This window comes from Hibiscus syriacus, unplaced genomic scaffold (assembly GCF_006381635.1).
Source record: "Hibiscus syriacus cultivar Baekdansim isolate YM2019G1 unplaced genomic scaffold, ASM638163v2 tig00110450_pilon, whole genome shotgun sequence".
Classification (NCBI taxonomy): domain Eukaryota; kingdom Viridiplantae; phylum Streptophyta; class Magnoliopsida; order Malvales; family Malvaceae; genus Hibiscus; species Hibiscus syriacus.
The window spans coordinates 1,520,730-1,544,281 of NW_024062743.1; the positions used below are offsets into that span (position 1 = coordinate 1,520,730).

The window sequence follows — 23,552 nt, forward strand, 5'->3', positions numbered from 1 at the left end:
AAATGAATATAAACCAAATATGAACACCTTAAAAAAAGGACAAACGACCACGATAATAACTTTGTTCGTTCAAACTCGGTTCATTTACAACTCTATGTATGTATAGTTCAAGATCTTGTTGAACAGCTTTGCATTACTACAATTGAATTACCAAATTTAAGGAATCATTAAGGCTTTATAATAATGAGCACTTAGCCAAGAACATATCCGAGCATGATAAAAAAAATATGGAGCTACAGTTTACACTGCAAACATGCATGCATGTGTATGTGTATAAGGGCAGATTTGTTTTTGATATTATCAGAATTCAATCTGTTAAAACACAAATCAGGCAATTAATCTATAATGTTGTTCTTGATACTCACTTCCTACATAACTTACTGAGAAACAAAGTATGGTAGATGTTGATCAAGATCACAAATCCTAATTTCAAACCGGAACATTGAGCAGATACACAATCATGGAGTGGGGTCGATCGAGAACAACTTTGCTACGCAAGTCCATCCGCATCAATGAAAATCTGCAAACGACATCTCATATAAGAGCCGAGCCGGACTAGGTCTTGCTCTCTAGAAGCTTGAATCTGCACTAATGGTGTTACGATCTCGGTCACCATAGGACTGCAAATTGTCAAACAAGATCCAGTTGCTGCCTCTTTGACTGAAACAGAAAAACCAGCAATTCAGACACTTTGAAAAATAAAATCCGCGTCAGAAAAACACTACAAATTTGTCAAATATATTAAGCAATGACACGGTAGTTCGTATTCGTAATATGATATTAATCACGTGCAGGCCTAATCATCAGATCAACAGCAATACTTCCTATTTCTGTCTCCTCAGTCCTCTCTTTTACTAAGCAATAGTGAAAACATCATATTTTTAACGCAAATCCATAAGATTAGGGTGTTACAGTACTATAGCCTCAAGTATTGGTACTACTAAGAAATATTACATCACGATTTTTCCACTCTTAACAGACGTCTAGAGCTTTTGGTAGCATGTTCTAAGTTCTGCGGTATCATGTCATCTTTGAATAACAAATGGAGCAAGATATTTCTTCCTAAGCTTCTCCTAAATGGTTTCCCTTCCTTGCATCACCATTAGAGAAACATAGTTTTACAAATGTACTCATAAGTCATAACTTCCAATAGAAAGATATATGAGGCACGCACGTGCGTGCACACACACACATATAACCAAGTAGAAAGGAAATGGGATTCTCATACATGTTTCTTTTTAACATCTTCGAGGAATCTCTCAGGATATTCCATATATTCAATACAATCCTTTTTCAAAACTGCTGCAAGCTCTTTTTTCCCCACATTCTTGAGGTTTCTTAACAAAATTGTAAAGGTTAACTTATCTGGGGAACAGCCAGATGCCTTGAGTCTGTCATATGTCTCCATTGCCTTCTCGATCATACCGACTTGCAAATATGCTCCAATCAACTCGGTGTATGCCCTTGTATTCGGTTTCAAGCCATCTTCTTTTACTTCATCAAAAAGTTGTTCAGCCATTTCAATCATTTTATTCTTTCCCAACAGCTGAATCATGTCACAGTACATGGACATGTCTGGTTTGTACCATACTTCCTTCCTCACAAATTCGAAAACCTAAATCCCGAAATCATCTCAGCTAAAATACCATAATTGAAAATCAAGACAGATTATAAACTAAACATGAAAATGAATCATACTCAATATAGATTAATAGGGTTCCTTCCATTTCAATTCAAAGACCTAAACCCTAACATTATTTCACATTAAAACCCAGAACTGAAAACTTAAATGCAAGATAAAAGTTACAACTTGAGTATGATTATATATATATATATATATATATATATATATATATAACTTAAAGGGTTCCTTCCATTTCAATTAAAAAAACCTATAATCTCACAACATTTCGTTTTAAAACTCAGCATTGAAAACTGGAAATCAATATAAAACTTAAATTTAAGTATGAAAATGAATTACAATACATATAGCTTCAAAGGGTTACTTCCATTTCTATTCAAACACCAAAACCCTGACATCACTTCAATTAAAAACCCACAAACGAACACTGAAAAGTAAGAGAAGTCATAAATTAAGCATGAAAACGAATCATAACACAGATTTAAAGGGTTCTTCCACTTCAATTCAAAGACCTAAACCAGTAAAAAAAAACTTATAAGCAAAATAAAAGTTAAACCTTAAGCATGCAAATTAATGGTAATACATAGATGTAAAAAAGGGTACCTTAAGGGATAAGGGGAATTCGTTTTGTCTCTGTAACTCGGCCAGAGTGTCCAAAAGGTCAGCTTTGAGTAACCTGGAAAGCCTGGTGGAGAAAACATGGTGTAATTTGGAGTCGGAATTGGCTAACTTGAGGGAATGAACGGTTTGGATGGCTTCCGTGGAAAGCACCCTTGATTTCCACAAGGGTTTCCTTTTTCCTCCTCTAAGCCCACAAGTGACAGTACTTGGTTGCTCAAGTTTCTTCTGCTTTTGTTGGGGGTATTTAATAAATCCCATTTGTGGGACTGGCAGGGTTCCCATTAAACTGGGTTTCGATTATTGTATTAAACGGAGAAGATGAATGTTGTGTTTTGCTACTGAAATGTAACGGTGGCTAACAACTTCTAGTCTTTCATTCATTTCTTTCGAATTAGGATAAATTGTTCAGATGACCTAATTATATGAATTATAGGGTTAATATGGATATAACCGTTATACTTTTAATTTTCACAATATAACTATATAATTATTTAAATATTTTTAATGTAGTCATTTTTCGTAACAAAACACACGAGGTAGTTGATGCGGTTGTTATTTATTAACGATGAGTCAAAAGTCCTCATCAACTACAATATTTGTTTTGTAACGACAAATGACTACATTGAAACCACTTAAATAATTATGTGGCTATATTGTCAAAATTAAAAATATAATAATCCTAGCAATACTAACTATATAATTAAGTAGTCACTCTAACCTATGAATATGAGTTGATCCTTGTACAATTTTTTTTTATAAGAATTAGAGGTCTTGTTAAAAACTCCCTTCATAACCCTTAACGTACAAAAAATACGTCGATAGACATTGTAACACCCTAAACTTGATTGGGCATAAAGTGCTACATTGGTCTACCGAGACAATCTTTAATTTTCAAAACCGATTCGTTTTCTTTTCAAACACGTTGAATGGTATCATAAATAAAATAAAACATAAATTACTGTATAAAACATTTTACAAAACCATAGCTCCGTGACACATAATTTAAAACCAAAATAATTCAAACTCTGAGTTTAATAATCTAAATACATGGGTAAGGTTCTATAAATACATATGCCCGTTAAGCTATGGTATAGTACTCTGAAGGAGATGTTGGAAGTCCTGCTGTGACGGTGCTCTACGAACTGCTCATGTTACTAACATGCCAACGAAAAACATACGAATGATGAGCATACAAAGCCCAACAGTATAATCGATAATCTATACCAGCATAAGAATTTCATAAACATAAGCACGTTGAAGACATAGTACTAAGAAGTAGGTACATGTATAATCTATATCAAGTGTTATCTACTTAAGGTTTAGCTACTCTATAACTAAAGTAGGGGTCTCATGTTTCCCTAAATTCTCTGCTAAGGCTTAGCCATGATTACACCTCTAAAGGGTCTCTAACCTCACTGACTGTATCTGGTGCACATTGTCTAATGTGATACTAAAGCTCATGTGCATTATCTGAATGCAACACCAACTCTGCTATGCATTATCTGAATGCAATACTAACTATGCTATACATTACCTGAATGCAATACTGACTCTGCTAGCACTATCTAGATGAAAGACTGATACTACTATTCAACACACAAGCTGTGGTGGGCATCATGCTGCGACTGAGGGTTTTGCATCTCGGAGCTCACACACCCCTCTAGCCTTCCAGAATACCTTTGGGTACCTGGCTGAGATCCCAAACTACATCAGAGACGTAGACTCGACCTCTCGAATATATGGGGTGAGATCTGGAGCTGTATCGAAAATGTACACCTCGCCAACTAACTCCGTTGAGTCTTAAGGCATCTGCGCCAAGCTGGCATCTAAAGTGCCATTGCACTGACTGGTATATATATGAACATATTGACAAACAAGACAATCTCCCTACTACTAAAGTAACTCGGGTGTCTTGGCTGTTTCCCGAGTGTCACATAAAGGTTAGTTTTATAATATCCTAGTTGATATTGTTTCTAGTTGTTCTGAGTTATTACTGTTTATTACTCTCCCTAGCTGTAATCTTGCTCGTTCTCTAATCTAGAATGTTAAGCGAGGCTTTATTAGTCTGTTATTACTAATAATCTGTATTGATCTAGTTGTTTGCTACAGAAGTGCATTTTTTCTCTACTTTATAGAAGTCTCTACGTGTTTTGAAACTTCACGACGATTATTGTGGTTACTTCTTGTTGGTTGTGGTTATGGTTGGCCTGATATTTAACTCAGGTTCATTTATGGGTAGCGATACTCTATTCATTATTACTACGTTTTCTCTTAATCTGCCCTAAAATTAAAGGGATAATTGTACGTCCAACACTGTTGGTCGTTCTTGCAATAACGACTTTGTTGTTTTATAATGCGATTATTCGATCATACCACTTATTGGTACTCACTAAGCAATAATCCTTCATTTTTAGCTATCTGTTACGTGTTCAACTGAAGATACATAGAAGTGTTATGCCTGCTATGGTTACATTGGTTGTAACCAATCCTACGAGTGTCACTGAGCCCCTTTGGACATTTACATCCCTCAGGACTAAGTCTTATCCTTACGGACAATCCCTATCTCTTACAGACATTAATCGAGTCAATTATGATTATACAAAGTGGGTAATATCGATACTCTAGATGTAGTATTGATACCCTAGGGTCAAGTATTGATACCCCTATGAGTATCGATACCAAAAATGTATTTTGTTACGAAAAAGGGACTTTAGTATCGATACTGTTACCCTGAGTCGATACTTCCCCTGCAATATCGATACTCACCTTGGTAGTATCGATACTTCCTTATGAAATCTCTAATTTTAGCACCAATTCAACCAGTATCGATACTCAAACCCTAAAATAGATTATTTAAGCTAGAGAATCACCCAAAAATAATCATAAATGACTTGGTTTAGTTTCTAATATTGTCCTTAAGTTTTAGTAAGTTGTTTAGGTTCTTAAGGTGTCCTAAAAACACATTATTAACACCTAAAACGTGGGTTGATCATGAAATCAAATATAAACCCTAAACATGCTCAAATATCCAAATTCTAGCAATTTCTTGAAATTTATGGAGACTTAATACTCCAAAGGATTATAAATAAATTACCTTGATGATTAAATCCCGACATAGAGCTCCTTTAGCTCTAGGCTTGGATGATAAAACCCCTATTTGCTATGAAGCTTGGAGAGAAAGAAGAGGGAAAATAGAAAGACAAGAAAAATGAAGAGAATATGAAGATGAAAAGATAATAAAGTCTTCATCTTTAAGAAAATGGGCTAATTACACTGTTGGTCCCTCTTCATATTTCTAATATGCAAAAATCCCCTTTTATGGCTAATTGGGCTCATATCCAACCCAATTAAGATCAACAACTTAAATTATAAATTCTACAGGGTCCACTTACCTCCTGGGTAAACTCGAAACTACTAGCCCAAAATTTAGGACTTTACAGACAACGAAAGGTGGAACATTTACCTCAAAATAAATATAAATATAGAATAATAAGTCCATTAAAACATAAACAACAACTCTATCAGTCTGTACAAAGAAAAACAGAAAAAGCAAGACACCCTACACAGACTGGTAGTCGCCTCAAAATTCAAACAATCATTGTTTAGCAAACCCATCCACCAAAGTGTTGCATCTTCTACTAATTAGGCGGAAAATAATATCACGATCCTTAACCATGAGGTCGATATCCTGAATTAGAGATAAGAAAGCAGGGAGCAAGAAGCTGATGAAGAGATCCACTCCAAAGTCATTTTACAATCACATTTAATAATCAATCGAAAGTTATCACATATATCCAACAAATTAAATATGGACAAGGCAAACTTAAGTTTTAAGTGTTCAACTAAAATAGGAGGACCCAAACCAATTGATTTAGAAAAAGGCCAAACATTTACCTTCGGAGTCGCGAAGAATACCCTCAATCCCTTCTGTACTCTTATCACTCAAAACAGCTCTATTGATATTAAATTTTAAAAATTTGAAAAGTGGCAGGCTCTATGAGGCACAAGAGAGGCACGAACGACTCAAAATATCAGATATATAAACAACGAAAGGATCACACACAAGGTCGTCCATAGAAACCATAGAAGATGGATACTTGACCTTAAACCAAGAAGCTAAATGAAATCTGGTTAGAAAGAACAATTGAACACTATCCAATTTACCACCATAAAAAACTAAATCATTCCTAAAGAGCTACAAAGACCAAAGAACTACAAATAGAATGAAATGCCAAATATAGTCCTTAGATAAATGAGAGAAGGTGTTGTGTTGTGTGAGTGCTAGAAATTAAATGCAAATATGTGCAAGTATACACATTCAAACAAGTAATGTAGGAGTGAGTGAGTATCGTCTCCATAGGGATTGATGGGGTTTCGAGATAAGTTATAACACAAGGTTGTCACTAAATAAATATATATATGGTATAGACAAGTGGTTAAGATAGTTGTGGCAAAATTGATTTGTGTAAGGAGTGTCAATATGGAAATGTTGTAGCAATTAATTAAATAAAAAATGTGACAAGCAGTAAAAGAATGTTGTAGCAAAAGAAACTGAACTTTAATGAATGAAATAAGACTTAACAACCTTACACAATCAAACTTCTATAGGGATAAATAACTTGGTTTGCTATGACAATTAATATTCTATGTCTAGAATGGTCTATGTGTTCTATGAGTATGCTGCTCGACAAGATTTTCTATTAGTGCTCTTAGGCTATCTCTAGTAAAGAACTTGATAAAGAAAATGCTACAGCAATACCTCTCAACGTGAACTGTAGAACTATCCTATCGATTATGTCCTACCTCTTTTAGTCAATGAAAACCTCTCAAGTCGATCTAACCTAACTCTCTCAATATTAAGCATCTATACTTAGAAAATGGCTAACTCTCTAAAGCTCTTACAAGTCTAAGTAATTAAAATAAAAACAATGAGTAAAGAAACATTTAAGCATAAAAACATCCAACTATTCATTAGCATAAAATAAAAATCATTCAGAGCAAACCCATGCCAAATAAGGTTAGTTCATGGCAGGGCTAAGTTCAACCTTCATCATCAATTAAGTTCAAACCCACTAAAAAGATAGAAATAAAGTACAAAGATGAGGAAGACTCCCAAAGTGAGATGCCGCCATGACTTAGAACCACTGCCTTAGACACCTTAGCAAGCTAGCCTCTCTTAAGGTCCTACTTCTACCCCTTTGAAGCTCGACTATAGAGGACACCACGAAAAGAATATGAAAAGAAGAAAAATGGAGAATAAAGGAGTTCATTGTTTTGCCTCTTGTTGCTTTTTTTTTTTGTCTTCTTTTATCTTCACTTATTTATAGTAAAAAAACTCTCCAATTTCCAAGAAGCTTTTAATTTCACAATAAAGTCTCTAAATCCCAATTTATTTGTCTTAAATTCCAAAAGCTCTTCAACTTCCCCTTAATAATGGGATATACTTATCCTTATTTCTTAAAACTGGACTATTCCCTTCACATGTGTGGGTTGGATGGGCTAGTAGGCGGGATTCACGTATAGGTTGGACAACACCATAAAATATCTTTCGATTTTGTCTTTTCTACGCCCAGAAATGCTATAGCATTTTACCAATTCTTCTCATCCTGAATTCTACAGCAAATCATTGCTTCTCATTTAGTTTACCATCACATCATTAGCAAAACAAAACCTTTCCCATTAAGCAACACTAGTTTTATCATTAAAATGTTGTAGCAAAAACATCACTACCAAATGTAACTACATGATCTTAAATGCAATTATATGCAATGAAATAAACTTTTAAACAACCAATAACCTAAGAAAAAAGGAACGAAATATAGCCTTTTTATGGAGTTATCAAACCCCCAAATTTAAGATTTTCCTTGTCCTCAAGCAATGGATAGTGATAAACAAAAAGAATGCTATGACAAAATTCAGATCAAGACATTTATATGGCATAAAATTGCAGTGCTTAGAAACAATTGACTTCAACATGCTAGGTGAGCTGAGAATTCAATAATTTTTCTCTATAACAAAATCCTTTGCATGTGTGTAAGAATGTATCTAGTCTATGCTTAACAATGTTAGAAAAATTCTAGTCAAGTTCTTTTACAAGGGAGTTTAAATTAAGCCTTTCTTGATATTATTGAGCATTTACGCTCATTAATCATCAAGTTATAATTAGGCATGTAAGAGTCATTTCATAAAAAAATCTAAATTCCTTAAACGTGCAGAGCATACAATGGTGTATCAATGAATCGCAAAGAATCAAGTCTTAAAGTTGGTTCTATCAAGCTCAGCTATCATGTACATTCAATCAATCACAACCTTAAAAATCATCATTGAGCATCATCAATTTATTCCAATGACTATATCAAAACTAACAAATGCCATATAAAATATTCTACTAACAACTACTAAATGCAAATGCTTAACTATGAACACTACCTCCCCCAAACTTAAAAAGCCATTGTCCTCAATGCTTGAAAACTAAAATAAACAAACTACATGAATGTAAATGTTAACGGAAAGGAGGTACCTCACTTTGGCTGTGTCTTGCTCTTCAAACGCCTAGTACACTTCCTTCTTGTGATAGGGCTATCATGGTCATGGCATTGGGCGAGGAAGGGCTCCATATCTTAATATTGGGTAGGCTCATCTCAACACTGCGGGCTGTGCTGCTCCCCCAACTGGTCTTATTCTTCTATCACCAATGAGAAAAGCTAAAAGAAATATTAAAATAAAGGCTGAAAATAAAAAAAAAATGAGTAAGATAAATAAATAATTTATTTATGCACAACACACGAAATAAAAATGCTATAGTAAATGAGAAAAAGATAGTGGCTGCAAACTCTTATGTTTCATGGAAGAGGAGAGAAACTTGTCACGAATGATGGGGGCACCAATGTAGACCTTCAGTCGTTGGCCATTGACCTTGAATATTATGCCATTATCAAGGTTCTTGGTATCAACAACTCTATGAGGGTAAACCTCGTGTACCTCGAATGGGCCTAACCAACATGATTTGAGCTTTCTAGGGAACAAAATGATCCTAGAGTTATAGAGGAGCACTTGTTGAGCTCTATGAGAATGTTGTGAAAAAATATGGTTGTCATGCCAATTCTAGGTTTTCTCCTTGTATAGACGAGCATTCTCATAGGCTTGGGCCTAGAATTATTCCATCTTATTTAGCTGTAACAATCTTATCTCATAGGCTAGTTGGGCATCCATGTTGAGACTTTTGATGGCCTAGTAGGCTTTATGTTATAGCTCAACAAGTAGATGGAACGCCTTGCCATATATAAGCTTGAAAGGTAGCATCCCAAGTGGTGTCTTGAATGTTGTTAGATATTCCCATAACGCCTCATCAAGCTTTGAAGACTAGTCTTTTCTTTTGAGTTTGACCACCTTTTCAAGTATTTGCTTTATCTCTCAATTAGAGACTTCAGCTTGCTCGTTGGTCAGTGGGTGGTATGCTATAGAAATTTTATGTTGTACCCCATATCTCTGTAATGCTTTAGCAATGTGTTTGTTTTCAAAGTGGTTTCCTTCATCATTGATTATAGCTCTAGGTGCTCCAAATCTCATAAAAAATTCTTGTGAAGAAACTTGAGTACAATCTTGGAGTCATTCCTTGGTGTTTCCACGTCTTTGACCCATTTAGACACATAGTCAACTGCTAATAGAATGTAAAGATCACTAAAGAAAGATGAGAAGGGTCCCATGAAGTCTATTCCCCATACATAGAAAAGTTTCACCTCCAAATTATTTTATAACGACATTTCATGTCTCCTAAAGATGTTTATCATCAGTTGGCATCGATCACATGCCTTATAATATTTTAAATGTTTGGATATGTATTATCTTCTTTCTTCAAGTGTCCTCAGCTTGTTTTTATAGCTTGAAATGAATTTGAAGTCGTATCTAGCCGTTGGGGATGTTTTGGAGTCGTTGGGGATTAATTTTCTGCAAAATAAAACTGCCCAGAACAAGAAGTATCGGTACTCCTTCAATGAGTATCAATACTACCTTTCTAATATTTGAATTTTTGACCGTTGGGCTTGATAGTATTGACACTACTGTTCACGGTATCAATACTACTGTTCATGGTATCAATATTACTGTAGTAGTATCGGTACCATTTTTGTATTCTTGAATTTTTTAGCATCGGTACTGTTCATGGTATCGATACTACTAGTCATGGTATCAATACTACTGTTCACATAGTATCAGTACTATTCATACAGTATCAATACTATTCATACAGTATAGTACTATTAAAAAACAATTTATGCTCAATTCCAACTTAAATAGACTTGGAATTATTTTTGAAAAATTTGAATAAATTCAATTCAAGTCCAAAAAGATTTTGCCATAAATTGTTATATCAAAATATAGTTCAACAATCTCCTAATTTGTAGAAAAGATGACTCTTATATTATCTAGGTCTCTAATTCATGTATACAAAAATCCCATGTATACTCTTGTGTAATATGCAATTTTTCTTTTGAATTAAAATAATTTCAGAATAAAAAAGCCTTGTTTACCAAAACCATAAAACTCCATTTACCATAACCAAAAAACTCTGTTTCTACATGGTATTAATCACCGACATCGATCCTAGCCTTGCTGCCACTGTCGTTGGCCATCCTCCTGCCCAACAGTGTGCATTCTGTGCACTGTTGTCCTTCCAATTGTGAAATCCTATCAACACACCACCTATCATAGCGTTGTTCTTCTCCCATCACCACACCATTTATAGCACCATCCTCATCGCAACCTAGTTCTCCTCGCATCACTGCATCCCTCACATCGTCGTCCTCATCGCAGCGCCATCTTCTTTGTAGCACAACCTCTTCGCAGCGCCATCTTCCTTGTTATGCAACCACAACAGATTCATTTTTTTCACAGTACTGCTCTCCTCACCGTACTGTTATTGTCATATTGCCGATCTAGCGTTGCCTTCATCAAAGCGGCATCCCTTCCCGTTTCTCTATTTGGTACATGTTCTATTGATGTTTGGTACATGTTCCGCCGCTGTTAGTAACTTTTTGGTCAACAATATCTCATTGTCGCACTGCCCATTTGATACTCATCCTAGCGTCGATCTCCTCAAATCTCTGATTGACACTTATAGCAGTGTTCCCTGCTAGTTCGTGACATATCCCAAGCTCTCAATTCCTCGGCAGTCATGGCATATCCTTCTTCGTCCAACCTGCTATCTGAGGATGAAAATTCCATTGTTCAGTCACCTCCTTCAGACTCAGCTTCCTCATCCATTACTTGTCATTGTCTAAATGGTGAGAATTACATTGTTTGGTCTCAATCCATGCCTATTTTCATCACAAGTCACCGAAAACAACAATATCTCTCTGATAATATTTCAGTCCTCGATCCCTCTAACCCCCAATATGACACTTGGCTCACAAAGAGCACCATAATTATTTATTGGCTCCTCAACTCTATGCTGCTTGACATTAGCGTGAACATCATGCTCTACACCACCGCCTCGATTTGGAAGGCTACCAATGAGACGTATTCTAATCAGGAAAACTCGTCCAGTTTGTTTGCCGTTAAATGTCGAATCAACAACTTGAAGTAGGGAGATCTCACTGTTACCTAATACTTCACTCAACTATCTTGCTTATGACAACAAATTGATATGTTTGAGTCTCTCGATTAGCAAACCGATGCAGATGCCAAACACTACAAAGGGCTACTTGAAAAACGATGTATTTTTCAATTCCTATCGGGACTGTCAGTATCTCTTGATGATGTTCGTGGTTGGATTTTGGGCATCAGGCCTATTTTTTCTCTTCGCAAGGTGTTCTCTGAAGTTCACCGTGAAGAATGTTGTTGCTCTCTGATGCTTCCTCCACCATTTGAAAGTTCTACCTTAATTACCCATTCCTTCGGTGACACTCGTGTCAAAAAAGGTAGTCCATAGTGCGATCATTATCGAAAACCTGGTCATGTTCGTGATAAATGCTGAAAGCTCCATGACTTTCTAACCAACTGGACTTCATCCAAACCATCATCGCATCCATCTCACGATAACTCTGCTGTAACAACAATGGAGGGTGGTTCATTTTCTCGTCAATAGTTGGACAATCTACAACAGATGTTTGGTTATTTATAGATTTCTCATGCTATTGAGTCCAGGTCTACCTGCACTGTTAGTTAAGGTAGTTCTCATTTTACTTTTTTGTCCCTTTCACTATGGTGTGTCTCTTGGATTGTTGATTTCAGATCAAGTGATCATATGAAGGGCAACTTCAGTTTATTTTCCATATTTCACAAAATTAGTATCTTTTGGAGTGTTCGTACCGCTGATAGCTCCTTATCATCGGTTAAGGAAAGTGGCTTAATTCGCATTAATAGCCACATTACTCTATCTAATGTTATATTTGTTCCATCTTTGACTTGAAATATTTTTTGTTTAGCAAATTATCTACTGATTTGGGTTGTACTTCTCATTTTACTCATGATTATTGTGAATTTCAAGATTTGACCTCGGGGTTGGTGATTGACAATGTTAGGCGTTGTGGTGAACTCTACATCCTTGACGCTCATCCTTATACTCTCTTTCACAACCACTCACATGCACCCTTTATCTCTTCTTTTGTTTTAATTTCTCCCACATATGCGTCTGCCGACATTGTGTTATGGCATTTTAGGTTAGGTCACCCAGGTTTTTCTTATCTTGTAAAATATTTTCCCAAATTATTTATTAATAAAAATCCCGCATCATTTTCTTGTTACATTTGCTCTTTTTCAAAACACATTCAGAGTTCTTATCCTCGTTCTACCTCTCATTTGTCCAAACCTTTTTCCTTAATTTATAGTGACATTTAGGGATCTTCACGGGTTACGGGTTTACATGGAATTTGTTGGTTTATTATTTTTATTGAAGACCACTCTCGTGCCACTTGAACATTTCTTATGAAGGACTAATTTTAGTCTTGTACCATCTTCAAATGATTCCACAAAAATGGTTGAAACAAAATCCCAAAGTTCCATTGGCATCCTTAAATCAGATAATGGTGGGGAATACCTCTCTCTGTCGTTGGGATCCTTTTTCCAGGAAAACGGAATAATCCACCTCACTTCCTGTGTCGACAATGCACAACAAAATGGGTTCACTGAACGTAAAAATTGTCATCTTCTTGAGGTAACCCGAGCACTCCTTTTTTCTTCTAATGTTCTGAAATACCTTTGGGGTGAGGCTCTCTTAAATTTTCTAATCAATAGTTTGCCTAGTAAGATTCTTGACTTTAAGTGTACACAGGATATCATTTCCACTAAATTCTCACTTCAAACCTTTTACCTCTTTTGTTCCTCTTCGTGTATTTGGTTGTATTGCCTTTGTCCATGAGCGTAATCTTTATAAATCTAAACTTGATCCTCAGGTAATTCAGTGTGTCTTTGTTGGTTATTCATCCCATCAAAAAGGTTATCATTGCTATTCTCATTCTATAAAACAATTCTTCACATCTATGGATGTCACTTTTCAAGAACATAAATTATTCTTCTCAAAAATTGAAATCTCGGGGAGAGTGAGCCTGAAATTCAATTTTTATTGATTATTACTGAGTTACCCATCGGTCCATCTTCTACTAAAAAAACTACCACTCCACAACCTCCTAACACCACCACATCTGATAATAAAAACCACTCCATTAATTCCATTGACTCTTATGAAACACCTAGACCATCTATTGGTATTCTCATCTAAAAAAGACGACCCAAACAAGCCCTACCTTCTACACTGCAACCAATGCATTGATATGAGCCAGAACCGGGTTTACATTCATCGACAGAGAAAGGATATAGTGACTAAAGTAAGTTGGATGTGGTAATTGATACTAGTGAGTTACTAATTGCTCAAAGAAAGGGAGTTAGATGATGTACACCACATCCTATTAGTAATTTGTTTCTCAACGGAAACTAATGTATGATTTGAAGACTTTCACAGCTCAGTTTGATCATATTCACATTCCAGAGACCATATAGGAGGCATTAAAAAGTCCTAAGTAGAAGAAGGTAGTTGAAGAAGAAATTTCAGCTCTAGAACACAACAAAACTTGGGTCATTGTTGATCTACCTAAAGATAAGAAACCATTCGACTGCAAATAGGTCTTTACTATGAAATTCAAGGCAGATGGAAAAATCAAGAGATATAAGGCTAAACTTGTGGCAAAAGGGTTCACTTAGACTTATAGAGTTGACTATAAGGAGACCTTTGCTCCATTTGCAAAACTCAACACTGTTCGAGTTCTATTATCCTTGGCAATGAACAAGGATTGAATACTTCACCAACTAGATGTAAAAAATGCATTTCCAAATGGCAATCTTGAAGAAGAACTCTATATGCAAGTTCCACCAGGAATTCATTCTATAAATAATCGGGTATATAAATCACTGAAATCCTTATATGGTCTAAAACAATCACATCAAGCTTGGTTTGATAGATTTACGAAGGTAATGTTACAAGACAACTATAAACAATGTTAATCCGATCACACACTGTTTGTAAAAACTGCTCATGATAAGAAGAAGTCAATCTTGATTGCATACATTGATGATATCATCATCACAGGTGATGACTTGGTAGAAATTAAGAAGTTGAAGAAATTACTAGAAAAAAGAGTTTGAAACCAAAGATTTGGGAACTCTGAGATATTTCCTAGGCATGGAGGTGGTGAGATCATGAGAAAGAATTGTCATAAATCAAATAAAGTATATTCTAGACTTACTTTATAAAACTGGAATGAGTAATTGTAAGCCATCGAGAACTCCTATGGAAGTTAACTTGAAATTGAGTAAAGATAGAAACCCAATAAACAAGGAACATTATCAGAGGCTAGTTGGTAAACTCATTTATCTATCTCTAGATAGACCTGACATTGTTTTTCGTGTTAGCATTGTTATTCAATACATGAATGATCCAAGAGAATAACATCTATAGTCAGTTAATCAAATCTTAAGATATCTAAAGATGACACCAGGACATGGGTTGATTTTCAGAAAACATGAAGATAGAATAGTTAAAATCTTCTTAGATTAAAGTTGCGATGGAGAATTAACATATAGAAGGTCAACCATAGGATACTGCTCATTTGTGTGGGGAAACCTAGTGAAATGGATAACGAAGAAACAATTAGTAGTCTCCAGAAGCAGTGCATAAGCAGAATATAGGGCGATAACACTCAGAATGTGTGAAGGAATTTGGCTACAAAGACTTTTAACTAAACTTGAGATGTGCGACAACAACAATTTTGAACTTCAGAGTGATAGTAAATCTACGATAAGCATTGCAAAGAATTTAGTGCACCACAACTAAACAAAATATGTGGAGATCGATAGACACTTTATTGTAGAAAAAATAAATGTCAGAACTCTAAAACTAGACTACATCCCTTCACAAAAGCAGCTAGCAGATGTATTGACCAAGGCACTTCCAAGGATTTCCTTTGATGAAATTATATCCAAGTTGAATCTTCACAATATTTACTCCCTAGTTTGAGGGGGTGTAAGTAGTGTTTAAGTTAAAGTCTGAATCCTAACTTATCTCTAAAACTATCTCCTAATTTATAGAAAATATGCATCATATCTTATCTAGGTCTCTAATTCATGCAGATAAAAATCCCATGTATCTTCTTGTGTAATATGCAATTGTTCTTTAAATAAAAATAATTTAAGAATAGAAAAACCTCGTTTACCAGAATCGAAAAACTCTATTTACCAGAACTGGAAAACTTTATTTCTACACATTGTCGTCATATTCATAATCAATGATGAAAAAATCGACTGGAAAAACAAACTTGTCCACCTTGACCACGACATCTTCGATCCTTCATTCAGGTCAGAGATGAGATCGATCGACTAATTACAAGATAGCGGTGGTTAGCCTCACATTTCTATCCTAAGCTTCAATAATACCAACTTGGACATCAAATTGACACTCGATCCAAGATCACATAAGGCTCTCCCCACATAATTACCACCTATAGAAATAGGAATGACAAAGCTTCCAGAAACGTTTTGCTTTGGCGATGCTTGCTCAACACAGAAAAACACCCATATGCTATAGTAATTGTTTCATATCTCTTGACCTTTCTTTTTTTGGTGACAATATCCTTGAGGAATTAACATGCAAGAGAATTTGATCAATGGCCTCCAGTAATGGGACATTGATATACAGCTTGTCAAGAATATTAACGAACTTTTTGAATTGAAGGTCATGTTTTGTCTTCTTTAACCTTTGAGGGAAGGGTGGTGGGGGTCTGAATTTTTTCTCTGCTGGTGGAGATCTTTCTTTTGTTGTGGAAATATTTTTTTATTTACACTCAACTGATTCACTTGTTGAACCTCATTCACATCCTTATCAAATGGTTCATTCTCTTATAATATTGGTTCTTCTTGAACAATCATGGGGGTTGAATATATCGTATTTCTTCCCCCAAACTTATCTCCTTGGTTGATTTGAGTGCCACTCCTTATAGTGAGTTCACTACATTGCTCCTTACTATGAGTTTTAGTGACTTTAGTATCACTGGGTAAACTACCTTGTGGATAAACATGTAATGCTGCAATAATTTGTCCTACTTGGCCTTTCAAAGCTCTTAGAGATGAGCTATGTCTTTGCAGTAACACTCATTAACTTTGTACTAAGGCTATTTGATTCTTGATAAATATGGAATGATCTTGCAGGGAAGTTTGTTAGTCATCATGAAATCTTGTAAATTAGCTTCCAACGAGTTGGTATTTGGTGAAGATGTTGCCCCTTGTTGGTATTTTTCCATGGCATAATATGTTGAAAACATGGGGGTTCATTCATATTTTACTACTGAGTTGAGCTACTTGTATGGTTGGTTCCTTGATTTCCCCATGAAAAATTAGGATGCTGACACCATCCTGAGTTGTAAGTGTTTGAGTAGGGGTTATTAATATTGTTCCTATTGAAGTTCTCCATGTTGTTGACAGGCTCGTGGTTGTCAGAGCATTCGTTCACATGGTAATTGCCATGGTAGAAAATGCATGTAGAACTGGCCACCTTTACTTCTTTCACTTCGCTAAGGCGCTGGAGATTTTTCATCATATTTTTGATGGTAGACAATTGAGTTGACATGGAATCCTTGACATCCAACTTAGAGGTCCCTTGAGGTTTCGTCTCAGTCCCTACTCTCAAATAAGGGAATTAATAGTCATTGTTTCCTATCATATTAAGAATATCAAAGGGTTTTTTAGGTGACTTGTCCAGTAAAGTACCATTTTTTGAATCATCTAACATCATCCTTGTGGGGGCATTCAAACCATTGTAGAACATAACAACTTATGTCCAATCGTGGAATCCATGGTTTGTGCATTTACGAAGAAGCCCCTTGTAGCGGTCCTAACACTCATACATTGATTCATCATCAGCTTGATGGAAAGATGCTATGCCATTTTTGAGTTGAGTGTTCATGTTGGGTAGATTACACTACAGTAAAAAACTTTTGCACATATCAATCCAAGTTTTCATCGAGTCAAATAAAACTCCACTAAGTCAAGCCCTTGCTCTGTCACGCAATGAATACAGAAATAACTTGAGCTTCAACACATCCCTATGCACTCATGGCTGCCAAAAATGAATCACAAACCTCCAACAATTCACAGATGTGTTGCCTTACATCTTCGTGAGGCATGCTACCAAACTGTCCTATTGAGTTCAACATGTTAAACATCAACAGTTTGAGCTTGAAGTGGGCTGCTGAATCTCAGGAGCTATAACCCCAGGGTTTATATCGTCTAAGATGGGAGCTAAATGATCTCAAATGGCATGTGGTCGAGCTATAACTCTAGCATTTTGTATTGATGTAGTATTTGGATCTACAGGATCCTCTACTTCATTACCTCATTGGTTTTGAACGTCGTACATGGCTCTATGAGCACATTCAGTATGTCTCCTTTGACGAAAGAATTGTTTGATTTCATGTTCAATCGGTAGTATTGGTCCTTCAGGTCTTCCTCGGGTCATGCAACAGTAAAACCTGAATAAGAGAACAAAAAGAAATAACAAGTAAAATAAAAACAAAAGTTATGCTATAACAAAACTTTAAATATCCAATTGACAATCTTTGGCAACAGCACCAAAAACCTTTTGCAGTGTGCGAGTGTTATAAATTAAGCAAAAATATGTGAAAATATTCATAGTCAACCAAGTAATATAGTAGTGAACGAGTATCGTCTACATAGGGATTGGTGGGGTTTCGAGTTAAGTTATAACTAAATAAAAATAAATAATGGTATGGACAATTGATTAAGATTATTACAACAAAATTGATATGTGTAAAGAGTGTAAATATGGAAATGTTGTAGCAATTAATTAAATAAAAAGATGTGACAAGCAATAAAAGAATGTTTTAGCAAAAGAAAACTGAACTTCGAAGAATGAAATAAGACTTAACAACCTCACACTATTAAGATTCTATAGGGATAAATGTCTGGGTTTGCTATGGCAATTAATATTCTAAGTCTAGAATGTTCAATGTGTTCTATGAGTATGTTGCTCGACAGAATTTGCTATTAGTGCTCCTAGGCTATCTCTAGTAAAGAACCTGACAAAGAAAATGCTACGAAAATACCTCTCAGTGTGAACTAAAACACTATCCTATTGATTACGTCCTCCCCCTTTTAGTCGATAATATCTTCTCCTTATCTCTAAGGCATATTAAAACCTCATCATTCCAGTTTAGTTCCATCGCTCACATTGATCTAGCCTAACTCTCTTGATATTAAGCATTTATTCTTAGAAAATGACCAACACTTGAAATCTCTTACAAGTCTAAACAATTAAAAAAAACAATGAGAAAAACAACATTTAAACATAAAAATATCAAATAATTCAATAACATAAAATAAATTTTTTTCAAAGCAAACCCACGCCAAATAATGTTAGTTCATGGTGGGCTAAGTTCAACCTTCATAATCATTTAAGTGCAAACCCACTAAAAAGATAGAAATAAAGCAAAAGGAGGAAGAAGACTCCCAAAGTGAGCTGCTGATGTGACTTAAAACCACCGCGTTGGACTACCTTAGCATGCTAACCTCTCTTAAGGTCCTAGATGCTACCTCTTTGAAGATCGGCTATGGAGGGCACCACGAAAAGAAGATGAAAGGAAGAAAAATAGAGAATAAAGGAGCTCATTGTTTTGCCTGTTGTTACTTTTTTTGTCTTCTTCTCTCTTCACTCATTTATAGTCAAAAACAAAAACTCTCCAACTTCCAAGAAGCTCTTAATTTCACAATAAAGTCTTTAACTCCCAAATTATTTATCTTAAATTCCAAAAACTCTTCTACTTTCCCTTAATAATGGGATATCCTTATACTTATCCTTATCTCTTAAAAATGGACTATTCCCTTCACATGTGTGGGCTGGATAGGCTAGCAGGTGGGATTCACATATGGGCTGGACAACACCATAAAATATCTTCATATTTATGTCTTTTTCTGCGTCCAAGAATGTTGTAGCATTTTACAAAGTTTTCTCATCTAGAATGCTACGACAAGTCACTGCTTCTCCTTTAGCTCACCTGCACATCATCAGTAAAACACAACCTTTCCCATTAAGCAACACCAGTTTTATTATTAAAATGTTGTAATAAAAACATCACTACCAAATACAACTACATGGTCTTAAATGCAACTGTATGCAATGCAATGAAATTTTAAACAACCAATAATCTAAGTAAAAAAGGCATGAAATATAGTCTTTTTACAGGGTTATCATAAGGATTCATGTCAAGTAGTCAAGAACGATTGAATATTACTTGGTAATATTGTATAAAAATTCTAGAACGATGCAAACCGCGTCCAAAGTTCCCAAGACACCCTACAGTATAAAAAAAGGTGTTTGACAGTTTCAGTTTAGTACGGGAGAAGGGGTAAAAAATATCCGATATAGGCGAGACTATACACTTAACCAAATATGCTTTAACCAGGACTCATGCGTGAGCCAGTTGCCATATGAAACACTTCGCTATAGAAGGGGCCAAACCACGCCAAACAATATTTGACCAAAAGGGATTAAGATAACCAGAATCAAAGAACATTTTTCCAAAGGATTTAGCTGAAAACAAACCATCACCATTTCCAGACCAAGAGATCCAGTCCTTATCCAAGTCGCTTTATTTAAAGGCCTAAAAAACAAATTAATGGTGTTTCACTCATTGACCTCTCATTCAAAAGGCCTTCTTTGAAAAATGATGTTCCACGACCACCCGAAAGGGCCCTTAGAACCAAATTCAAGAACTTTACCATTTTTATAGAGTGATAGGGCAAAGATTCTAGTGAATTTAAATTTCAATGGAACTTCAAAAATCCAACAATCTAACCAAAAGAAAATAGACCTAACATCCTCGACCAGTAAAATAAGATGATTATGAAAACATGATCTAACTACATCATCCTTATAGAACGAATTCATAACTTCTTTTCACATTTAAGAAGAACAACGAGGATGCGAAGTCAAAGGTAGGATAGATACTGGGCCGAGTTTATACTTAAAACATATCATTTACTTCCACATACTATCATTGCCATTTGAAAAATTTAAAATCCATTTACCTAAAAGAGTACGATTCTGAAAGTATAAATTCAAAATACCCAGTCTACCTATCCCAATTGGACCACAAATGGTGGGCCAATTTATTCAGTAAACTTTATTCTTATCAAAAGGTCCACCCAAAGGAATTTTTCCATAATGGAATTTAATTTCCTAGATATTACTATAGGCGTTTTGAACATGGATAGGAGATAAATAGGAAGGGATGAAAGAACTGACTTGATGAGAACCAATTTACCACTAATGGAAAGAGAGTTGGCTTTCCAACCCACTAACCTCTATAAAAAATATTTACCCCTAGTTCCCAGAAGACCCTTGAATTCCTTTTAGGACCCAAAGGAATACCAAGATATTCTGATGAATAGGAATCAACAGTGCATCCAATATTCATGACCCAACTCAAAAGAACATGCTCATCTATGTTAATACCAAACATCCTACTTTTACCCAGATTAAGTTGAAATCCCACTGCCAACTCAGAAATACAAAGAACCCGTTTAACATTCCATACCTGACTCAGATAGGCATTGTAAAGAATCATCAAATCATCCAGAAATTACAGATAAGACAAGTTTTCGTCCCCACCAATAGTGAAATCATTAAATTGCCCCAAATGGACAGCTTTAGATAACATGAGGTTTAAAGCTTCCCCTACAATATTGAAAAGCATTGAGGAGAAAGAACAACATTTTTTAAGATCTGTAGACATCCAGAAGCATTTTGTAGGAACACCATTATCCAACACCGATATCGAGGCTGAAGTGATACATTTAAAGATCCAGCTACACCAACAGTTCCCAAACCCCATCTCCTTTATGATCCTAATAAGGAGGAACCAATCAACAATATCGTAGGCCCTTTTAAAATCAATCTTTAAGACAACTCCCTAAAAACTCTTCTTAACTAGGCAATCCATCCTTCATTAGCTATGAAGGAGCAGTCCAGAATATGTTTTTCATGTATAAGAGCAAACTAAGTGATACATGCATGATTATGCCCAACATTCTCCATAAGTTGATTATTCCATGGACGTTTTTCATTACTGTTTCTAAGGGAGTTCTTTCTTACCCTATCTTATATTATATAATTTATACATTCTATTTTATCATAAGCATGCATTTACATGTTAGTATAAATTATCATATTATTATTTCCATCCTATGCTTTATTGATCATGTTTTTCATATCATTCAAATATATGCTATGATTACATATTATTTGTTAGGATATTATTATTACTTGTTTCCATTTATCATTTATTATGAATACCATGTTATATGATATTCATGCATACAACATATAACATATCCATATCTTTAAAATTGATGCACATTGTTATTTAAGTATGTTAAGCATGTTAGAATAGTCTAGCATTCATATTAAGCATGATTCATTACATTTATGAAATGACAACATACTTATCATTCATTTATTAGCTCATGTACATTCATTTAGCTCTTAAACCTTATACATTAGCTTACATATATTATATGATGTATACTTAGCTCATGTCATGCATTCATAGCTCACAAGACCATGATCATGCACGAAAACAAGGTAATTAGCTCAAACAAGCTCAATGCCATTGAATTACCTTGTTTTCTTTGCACATTTACGTACATTGGAGCATGGCACACATTGGGACAGCTTGGTGAAGTATTTGGAATCCATATGCAACTCACAATCAGCTCACAAACATCATGGTAGCTCGTGGAACACTAAAGAAAGCTCAACTCAACTGGAGGAGCTCAAGGCTAGCTAATCTCAGCTAGTTGGACTATTTGAAGATAGGTTGCTAAAGGTGACATCAATTGTAGTTGAATGTAGTTGAATGTGATGCTATGAAGCTTGGGAGGTCACGGCTAAGGAGTTCATTCACCACCAACCTTTACATTGTTAGCTAGCTAAGCACATACAAGCTTGAAGATAGCTCAACTCACACCCAAGGCTGCTGCCCATGCTTGGTCTTCATCCTATGCATAAGGTTGCACCACAAGCATCCTAGAGAGCCATGTGCACGCCTTGTGACCAGCCAAGCCATGTGCTATGCGTGTGACTTCATTTAGGCGTCAAGATGAATGGCCATATAACCATTCGGGCAAACATCATTCCTCCTTCAATTTGGCGCCAACTTGAAGGGCTTCAAGTGCTATTTGGCCATGAGACATGCCCCTCCATTCTAACCTAACCAACACCTATTTTTTATGTTATTTATTAATTAAATTATGTCACTATAGAGAGATACAAGGGCTGGCCGAACCATCATGTTCCCATTCGGACAAGTCTGTTAAAAAACTATAAATAGGCTAGTCCTATTTCATTTGTACACACACATTTCTTATCAATGAAAGTGAAATTATTCTCTTTGCTTAAGTCCTTGTGACTTTTATCGACTTATCAAGTAATTCATTTACTTGTGGCATCGACCCCTCTTCATTGATACTTGTGGTTTCTATCTCCATATAGATAGTGGGTCCATGTCCTTTTGTTAACACCCCTTAGGAAGATTTGTATGGCTAGGTCATTTCTAAGATACTATCATCACCAACCTTCTATTGTTTCATCACCCATACCATAGGCATAACAACATACTTCCGCTACCATTTCTCATAACATAAAAAGCCTATCATTTCACCTTTACATCTACCACAAAACCATCTATTTGAGTCATTAACTTATGCAGGTTGTTTTGCTTCCTTCCTA

The 23,552-nt window shown here is 35.5% G+C and overlaps 2 protein-coding genes across 2 annotated transcripts; one reads left to right on the plus strand and one right to left on the minus strand.

Moving 5' to 3' along the window:
- Positions 1-269: 269 nt before the first annotated feature.
- Positions 270-2,653, minus strand: LOC120125964 (pentatricopeptide repeat-containing protein At1g62350-like). Its single transcript, XM_039144276.1, has 3 exons — positions 2,246-2,653; positions 1,229-1,615; positions 270-660 (listed from the first exon to the last, which is right to left on the minus strand). Exons 1-3 carry the CDS (start codon positions 2,543-2,545, stop codon positions 631-633), a joined length of 717 nt encoding a protein of 238 aa, XP_039000207.1. The 5' UTR covers positions 2,546-2,653; the 3' UTR covers positions 270-630.
- An 8,782-nt stretch (positions 2,654-11,435) lies between these two features.
- Positions 11,436-11,846, plus strand: LOC120126124. The gene has a single exon (XM_039144407.1). It carries the CDS (start codon positions 11,436-11,438, stop codon positions 11,844-11,846), a length of 411 nt encoding a protein of 136 aa, XP_039000338.1.
- Positions 11,847-23,552: the final 11,706 nt, after the last annotated feature.

Coding starts and splice junctions, on each gene's coding strand:
- LOC120126124 (XM_039144407.1), top strand. CDS start 11,436: ATGGCATATCCTTCTTCGTCCAACCTGCTATCTGAGGATGAAAATTCC.
- LOC120125964 (XM_039144276.1), bottom strand. CDS start 2,545: ATGGGAACCCTGCCAGTCCCACAAATGGGATTTATTAAATACCCCCAA. Junction 1,616..2,245: donor AATTCCCCTTATCCCTTAAG/GTACCCTTTTTT, acceptor TTCGGGATTTAG/GTTTTCGAATTTGTGAGGAA. Junction 661..1,228: donor AAGATGTTAAAAAGAAACAT/GTATGAGAATCC, acceptor TTTCTGTTTCAG/TCAAAGAGGCAGCAACTGGA.